Source organism: Salvelinus fontinalis, chromosome 32 (assembly GCF_029448725.1).
Source record: "Salvelinus fontinalis isolate EN_2023a chromosome 32, ASM2944872v1, whole genome shotgun sequence".
Classification (NCBI taxonomy): domain Eukaryota; kingdom Metazoa; phylum Chordata; class Actinopteri; order Salmoniformes; family Salmonidae; genus Salvelinus; species Salvelinus fontinalis.
This window is the reverse complement of record NC_074696.1, coordinates 21553658-21562718: the sequence shown is the minus strand read 5'-3', so window position 1 is coordinate 21562718 and position 9061 is coordinate 21553658. Positions and strand designations below refer to the sequence as shown.

The 9061-nt window shown below is 41.8% G+C and overlaps 1 protein-coding gene across 1 annotated transcript in view; it reads left to right on the top strand.

Annotated features, from left to right (window-relative positions):
• The first annotated feature begins 1856 nt into the window (after positions 1-1856).
• Positions 1857-9061, top strand: part of LOC129830909 (endoplasmic reticulum membrane sensor NFE2L1-like) — a 31806-nt gene continuing 24601 nt past the window's right edge. Inside the window, exon 1 of the mRNA XM_055893735.1 lies at positions 1857-2823. Within this exon, the coding sequence (XP_055749710.1) occupies positions 2260-2823 (564 nt within the window). The 5' untranslated portion in view covers positions 1857-2259. The remainder of the gene's footprint in view (positions 2824-9061) is intronic.

Sequence of the window (9061 nt, the reverse complement as noted above, 5' to 3'; positions counted from 1 at the left end):
TATCATAATGTACTGCAAATAAGCATGTTGTTCACCTGTATACCTACAGTAGGTCATGGCTGGTCCACACTGAATGTGATGGCAAACCCCCATGCAAGGGCCTTCCAATGTCTGATTTCCATAGAATGTTCCATTAACCGCCAGCAGGGGGTGTGTAGGAGCCATATTTGACCAAAAAGCCAACCGCTTTTTTTTCTGAATCATTATCATGATCACCAGTACCACCATCCATCACCACCACCACATACCTCACACCCCACCACAGCGGATAGTTGGCTATTGTTTCATTGATAACTTATAACAAGCCTATGTCTAATCATCCAAACAACATTTTGTCCCAAGTCCTATATGGTTACAGAGTAGGTTATAGAGTAGGCCTACATTGCATGTGAAATTAGATAAAAGTGCACATTACAACTCACTGATTCATCATGATTTGAATGGTACTCTCTGGTTCAATACTGTAGTTAAGCTTCCTTTCCTTATTGTGTTCCTTCACAAGCATGAATCTAAAACTATTTGGAAAGTGATACCTAGTGGGAGTAAGTGTTGCCTGACACTGTTCTCTCCATCTGTGGTCATGGAGGAATGGAAAGGAAGTCAGTTATGTGTTCTGTGACACAAACATAGCCTGATAAATACTACATTAATCCCTTACAACACAGGTGTCAAACTCATTCCACGGAGGGCCGAGTGTCTGCGGGTTTTCGCTCCACCCTTGTACTTGATTGATGAATTAACATCACTAATTAGTTAGGAACTCCCCACACCTGGTTGTCTAGGGCTTTATTGAAAGGAAAGACCAAAAACCTGCAGACACAAGGCCCTCCGTGGAATGAGTTTGACACCCCTGCCTTACAACATTCACAGAATATGGTCATCGTTTTGCTGAAGTGGCATTTGTATACGCGCTTAGTTTCAACTATGCCTCTAGGGGGCGTTATGGTTTCCCAAAAGATCACAGAACATGCATCGCCATTTGATCATCTGTTGTCAGGGTCTGGCTGGCCAAGCAATAGAGGATGGCAGTGTTGTACAGTCAAATCAAACATTTGATAATTCTACTTAGTTAGGCCCACTAGCTCTACCTCTACTGAAGAAAGTGTCATGCACTTGTTCAACATTTTATAGAAGTCTAATCATTTTTGTCTTTACATTTTTATTTGTCTAGGCATCAATATTTTTTATTGTATGAGAGAAAATACTAATCAAATGTACCAATATATATCATTATTGAGGTGGGAGAAGGAGATGAAGGACTGTGTTCTGTCATGGAACACAATCTCCAGACAAGCAACAGTAGCACTCTCTCGTGGAAGCCTTATGTTTCACATAGGTATGAAGAGGATTAAGTAACTATCATTCATAACTAAAGACTTTATTGAAACATGTTTGAATTAATTGCTGAGTTCCCAAGAACAACATGACCTGTTGGTACATGGTTGTGAACACTGTACTGTACATATCGTGTAGTGTTGAAAGCAGGTCAGTAGGCCAAACGTCATAAAGAAAATGTCCCCGGAAGTACTGTCGAGGTCCCGCCCCTGACACTAAAGGGCAAAGTAACATTTCACAATAACGGTGATGTTCTTGTGATACACATTGTAAACCGTTTCAGATATTGCAAGATTAAATAAAATTACTTTCAAGCACATTGCTAAGTATAAATGTATGTTCATAAGGCTGTGTTTGGGCCAGAAATCCAATGAAGGGGGCGTTATTTCTTTATTTAAGTAAGAGCGGTGGGATGCTACAATTGGCTCACTACATGACAGAATACATTTTCAGCCAATCGGAGCCTGATGCGATGAGCTATGGGCCCACATTGTGTAAATTATGCAAATCCTTCCCCAAGACTCCTCCACGCGGCAGGTAGGGAGTGAGAGAGCAATAAACATTAAACCCAGGAGAGAACCGATTCGGAATATATATTTTATATTATAATTAGATTAAAACAAGGCAGACAAATAAACAAGGGAGATTACAGTTAATTATAGTTTCATCTATGATTCAATTGTTAATTATATGTGGTCGTGGTACAGTTGTTCGTTTAAGAGCATGTTTCTGTCAGGAAGTTATCAGAAGCCGGTAGTGCAGTAGCTAGCTAACGTTTTCGCCGGGGACGGGCGGACCTCTTTGTCTGACAGGGGAAAGGAACTCGTGCTCTTTTGTTTTGCATTGTCTTTGTTTAGTGTGCTAAAGGGAACTCTAGGATCAGCGTTTCTCTTTATTGACGTTCTCCCCCACAAAAATAAAAAGATGCAAAACGTGAAGAAATACTTCACAGAGGGACTAATCCAGTTTACGATCTTACTCAGTTTGATCGGAGTTCGCGTGGATGTCGACAGCTACTGGAACGGCTACTACTCACCGCTAGAGATTAACGACGGTCCCAGCTCAGCCTTTATCCAGACACCGTTTCACAGTTTGAGGGACAATTGGGACGGGTACAGCGTGCACCCCAAATGTCCGGAGTTGGACTATTTCTTCGCCAGCCGTCGGCTTCTGGACGAGGTGAGGGCTCTTGGGTCGCCCGCCCGGTTCCCTACGCAGTTGAGCGCGTGGCTCGTGCACCAAGTACCTGACAGATCGGAATTCGGAGAGCCACCGAACAACACGAGTAGCAGTAATGTTAACGCAGGGCTGTCGTCAGAGAGCACCGGGGAAGAGACCAACGACTCTGACCTTCTCGCTGAGGACGAGAGCTGTTCTACTGTTAGCCCTAGGTTGAGAGGCCGGCAGGAGGAGTGCCAGACTGCCACCCAACTAAGCACTGAGCCTGGGCCTTATCCCAGCACTGGAGCCTGCGAGATACCCAAAGAGGCGAGTACTGCAGCCAACTAGCTAACTTTATCTGGTTTCAAACTTCATCTACTCTAACTAATGTGTCGCCCATGGAGTTATTGTGATGAAATGCGAACTAGGCCTTTAGCTACACTAAGTGTAGCTGACAATGGGACTGACAAGTGTATTGTGATAGCCAGCTAAACAGCTAACGTTAGGCCAATAACGTTACTAGCTAGCTAACTTGCTGTTATGACACCAACTGATAAGGTTCTATGCACATGGCATGCTGAACTTTTACATTCACTTTCACTTTGAATGTTTTTTTTTTTTTAAAGCTAGATGACCTTTAGATTGGTATCTCCTGACTAAGCACAACGTAATTAACGACAGAGGTCTTCTCTCCAACAGGTCGATAGCGAGCTACCAGCGCAGCTCACCAAACAATTCTGAAAGTACATGCAATTTAAGTGTTCCACCGCAAACAGCCACGAACAAATTTCACAAGTATCAGACACCGCAAGCTACTATCTAATCAACATTGACATTATCACACCCCTGGTTAGCCACTATTGGCTTACATAGTCAAACCTAACACTATCTGCCAATTCATTTCCAGCATTATTTCGTCTGTCTCTTGTGCGTGTTTGTCTATCACTCCCGTGTGTGGCCAGTAATCATCTTACTTTCCCCAAACCCTTGTCAATTAAATGTTAACAGCAAAGTAGGCTAACCTGACAGAAGTATATAATTTGTATGTATTTGTTATTTTCAAACTTTAACATGAAATGAGCAGCAGCAGGTTGCTGGACTGGCACATTCATCACGTGCTAGATGCGCCATTAAAGGGACAGGGCCCTGTTGCATAAAACAACCAGTTCATTTCCCCCTTATCTTTTCTTAATTTTAACATCATGACATTTTCGGGAAAAATTTGGTTTAAGACCCAAATGTTTGAGAGAGCCTGTTTCCCATCACTAGTAATGAATCTCCCAGGGTTGCAGTTTTTATGGTTGAGGAGGAGTGAGACAGAACAGCTGCTGGATCAATGGATGTGATTCCCTGAGGCTAGTTAGTTGATGAATCTGTTATTTCTTCACACTTTACCCTTGTTCACCAGCTGTGGGCCAGGAGAATAGGTGGGGAAGTAAGGGCCTAGTACCTGCCCCCTCTTTGTAAAAGCATTTGTCCTCAAATACAGCAGGCCCAAGGCAACTCTAGTTTAAGATGATTTGGATGCCATCAATTTACCTAGATTTTTTTTTTGTCTGAGTTTAATTTACTATTAACCTTGTTTTAGGTTTCAGTTTTTCTGTTCAGAAGATCACGCACTACACTTTCCAAAGAAGGTGCAGGAAATTCTACATTCTTACAACGATGACAGTTGGATTTAGGCTACAAAACTTTGTTATCGTTGAAGAAGTTCCACTTTCACAATTTACAAGTCCAGACCGAGCTAGTCAGAAGAGGACTGGGATTAAGTTCAATTTTAGTCAACCCCTTTGCCTCTGGCATTAACGTATATGCAAATGCTGTACTCTTGCTGTATTCTCATCCGCCCCTGTGGTAAAACATGACGAACCCTGTTGTGTAAGTTGTGGGTTTGAATTACTTATTCTCTCCACCCATAGGGTTACATACTCTTTGGGCCTTGGGTGTGTGTTTTTGTAGGGACAAAGGCCCGCACTCACTGTAGTGAAAAACACTGCTGTGGCTTGGGAGTGTCCAATGTCAAAGACCGGGTTATCTTATCCCCCACGACTTCACTTGCAGCTGTTAGATTTGTATTGTGTAACCTAGGGCTGTGGCGGTCATGACATTTTGTCAGCCGGTTATTGTCATGCAAAAGCATGCTGGTGTCACGGTAATTGCCCGCTAATTAACATAAGCACGTTTAGCATTTCCATGCATACAAGCTACTGATGCCCGCCTTCGGAACATTTACATTTAAAAAGTAAAATAAATAAATGTAATATACTGTACATCACAATAAGTCCATTATTTATTTGAGTCGAGTCCTAAGAACAGAATGAGTTGGCCTGGCTATGCTCCATGTCATAGGCTGTAGGCTGGTTCATTTAGAAGACAGGATATGCTTAAGTCCCATGCCATTATTTTATATGATTTTATAGTATGATGAATATAATTTAACCTTTGAATATAATTGACTAAAATAGAAAGGATATTTTTCCCTTTCCGGAGCGAGTGTGCCTAGTGAAGTGGCCATGTTGAGCGTTTGAAACAGGTCATATATACTAGATTTAGAGTTGTTTGGCAACTTTAGTTGTGAATGATACAAACCTTAATGTCTTAGAAATGAGAACGTATATGGGCTGCATGATGTGACTAGAGCCTATTGATTTGAGAAAGTAGTAAAAAAAGCTTGTACACTGTTCCTTCCCTCGGGATGCACAGCTGTTCTCTCATCAAGTATTTTCACACATCAGACTATTCACAATGTAATCTTGTCTTTATATGTAAAATTAGTTTAAATTTAAATGGACCATTATCCAATGGGCAGGAATAGCAAATGGAGGCAGCACGCTTTCCTGCCAGTCCATTTTTCAATGATGCCTGGTAGACTACTACGTTTTTACAGCGGAGCTGTACTTAATATGAGCAGCTGAGAAATAAGCATAAGAACACTTACAGTTGAAGTTGGAAGTTTATATACACCTTAGCCAAATGCGTTTAAACTCAGTTTTTCACAATTCCTGACATTTAATCTTAGTAAAAATGTCCTGTCTTAGGTCAGTTAAGATCACCACTTTAATTTAAGAATGTGAAACGTCAGAATAATATTAGAGAATTATTTATTTCAGCTTTTATTTCTGGGAATGCTCACATTCCCAATGGGACATAAGTTTACATATACTCAATTAGTATTTGGTAGCATTGCCTTTAAATTGTTTAATTTGGGTCAAATGTTTCGAGTAGCCTTCCACAAGCTTCCCACAATAAGTTGGGTGAATTTCGGACCATTCCTGCTGACATAGCTGGAGTTACTGAGTCAGGTTTGTAGGCCTCCTTGCTTGCCCACAAATTTTCTATGGCATTGAGGTCAGGGCTTTGTGATGGCCACTCCAATACCTTGACTTTGTTCTCCTTAAGCCTTTTCTACAACATTGGAAGTATGCTTGGGGTCATTGTCCATTTGGAAGACCCATTGCAACCAATCTTTAACTTCCTGGCTGATGTCTTGAGATGTTGCTTCAATATATCCACATAATTTTCCTTACACATGATGCCATCTATTTTGTGAAGAGCACCAGTCCCCCCTGTAGCAAAGCACCCACACATGATGCTTCCACCCTCGTGCTTCACGGTTGGGATTGTGTATTTTGGCTTGCAAGCGTCACCCTTTTTCCTCCAAACACAGCGATGTCATTATGGCCAAACAGTTCTATTTTTGTTTCATCAGACCAGAGGACATTTCTCCAAAAAGTACGATCTTTGTCCCCATGTGCAGTTGCAAACCGTAGTCTGGCTTTTTATGGTGGTTTGGAGCAGTGGCTTCTTCCTTGCTGAGCGGCCTTTCAGCTTATGTCAATATAGGACTCGTTTTACTGTGGATATAGACACTTTTGTACCCGTTTCCTCCAGCATCTTCACAAGGTCCTTTGCTGTTGTTCTGGGATTGATTTGCACTTTTCGCACAAAAGTTCATTCATCTCTAGGACAGAACGAGTCTCCTTCCTGAGCGGTATGACGGCTGCGTGCTCCCATGGTGTTTATACTTGTGTACTATTGTTTGTACAGATTAACGTGGTACCTTCAGGCGTTTGGAAATTGCTCCCAAGGATGAACCAGACATGTGGAGGTCTACAAAAAAAAACATTTCTGAGGTCTTGGCTGATTTTCTTTTGTTTTTCCCATGATGTCACGCAAAGAGGCACTGAGTTTGAAGGTAGGCCTTGAAATACATCCACAGGTACACCTTCAATTGACTCAAATGGTGTCAATTAGCCTATCAGAAGCTTCTAAAGCCATGACATTTTCTGGATTTTTCCAAGCAGTTTAAAGGCACAGTCAACTTAGTGTATTTAAACTTCTGACCCACTGGAATTGTGATACAGTGATATAATCGGTCTGTAAACAACTGTTTGGAAAAGTATTTGTTTCATGCACAAAGTAAATGTCCTAACCGACTTGCCAAAACTATAGTTTGTTAACTAGAAATTTGTGGAGTGGTTGAAAAACGAGTTTTAATGACTCCAACCTAAGTGTATGTAAACTTCCGACTTCAACTGTAGTTCACTACACGCATCAACCACTGTTTGAGGCGCATGCTCTCGCTGCGTGACAGGTGATATTCTCCCCAAACTCTGTATGCCATGGGCTCTCCAATCCTGTTCCTCTGCAGCTACCCAGTGCTTATTTTGGGAAAACAAGTAAAATCTGTTTGGTAACATCGATAATAAATCTTCACGCTTTTTGATGTATTTCAGAACTGCAGTTTCTTCTGCTTGGAGCAACAGTGAAGTGGGCAGGGCAGTACGGATATCTTCTCTTACTTCTGCAAGCAGAGTCTGAACATCAGACAGGATGGCATTGTCTCCATCAATCCGTGCAATGGCTACTGCTATAGGTTTCAGGCTGCTTACTACTCTCCCAAAATACATCATCCAGGAGGATCCTCTTGATGGCGGCTGTCCATATCGGCAGACTGTGATATGGCCATTTTCTTGGAGAGACTCCTTCCCCTCCAGGAGACTGTCAAACATAATGACAACACCACCCCAGCGGGTGTTGCTGGGCAGCTTCAATGTGGTGCTTTTATTCTTCTCACTTTGCTTGGTGAGGTAGATTACTGTTATAACTTGATGGCCCTTAACATGATGTCCTTGAGCAGATTCAATGCATGAGCAGTACAGCCAATGGGGCTCCTCCACTTTAGACCATGTTCGCAGCATTGTCTGCCACCAGTGAAAATACCTTCTGTGGTCTAAGGTCATTGACTGCCTTCAGCTCATCTGCAGTGTAGAGACCAGTGTTTTTGTTTTTCCATTGTGTCTGTGCTCTTGTAGAATACTGGTTGAGGGGTGGAGATGATGTAGTTAATTATTCCTTGCCCACAAACATTCAACCACCCATCAGAGATGATTGCAATACAGTCTGCTTTCTCAATGATTTGCTTGACCTTCACTTGAATTCTGAACTCTGAACTCTGCATCCAGCAAATGAGTAGATAAAGCATGTCTGGTTGGAGGGGTGTATGCTGGGCGAAGAACATTCATAAATCTCTTCCAATACACATTGCCTGTGAGCATCAGAGTGAACCAGTTGCATACACAGCTTGAGCAAGACATTCATCGGCATTTCTCTGACTACGTTCCTCCATTGAGTCAAAAAAAACCTGATTCCAGGAGGACCATGAGCTGTTGCTATCGATAAGGTGTCTGGTTCATCATTTTCACCTCGAATAGAAGTAGAGGGACTTTTGTCAGAGGTTGCTTTTTGTGAGTGCTGAGGGAACTTTATGCACTTGGCCAGATGATTCTGCATCTTTGTTGCATTCTTCACATATGATTTGGCACAGTATTTGCAAATGTACACAGCTTTTCCTTCTACATTAGCTGCAGTGAAATGTCTCCACACATCACATAGTGTACGTGGCATTTTCCTGTAAAGATTAGGGGGGGAAACAAGTACTGTTTAGCAGTTAGATTAAACAACTCCTTTTATAAGATAAATGTTTTTAAATGAAACATGTATGGAAACAGGTGAATTAACACTCCTCAGTTAGTTTTAGCTTGCTTCAGCCTGCTATCAGAAATTGTTAACAAATTACGAATGATTTAAACACACTTTGCTGTCGGCGACTATTTACTAGTTAACAAAAAATCATGTATGTCATATAAAATACATTCACCCCAACCAGTATTTGAATAAAATCTTACCAGAAAGCATGCAGTCCTTGGCTCAGACGGTGTAGTAGTGTGGGCTCAATAGCATCTCATTAGTGTGCAAAATCTTGAGAATCAGCTGTACATGTGATGGAAGAATGCACTGTGCATGCAGAGGGTTGCAATTCCATTGAATTAGGGTTAGTTTAATCAAAATATGCCACAAGACCTAGAATTGCCTTATGTGTATCCCACAAAAAAAGGTTCGCTGTTATAAGCGAACCTTTTTTGATGAATTTAAGCTAAATTCGCTAAATAACTTCCCATGGAAAACTTCTGGAAATTTCACGGACAGTTTCCGACCCTTTGTGACCCTGGTCGGGATTGAGGAAAAGCTGAATGGAGGAAAGTACAGAGAGATCCTTGGTGAA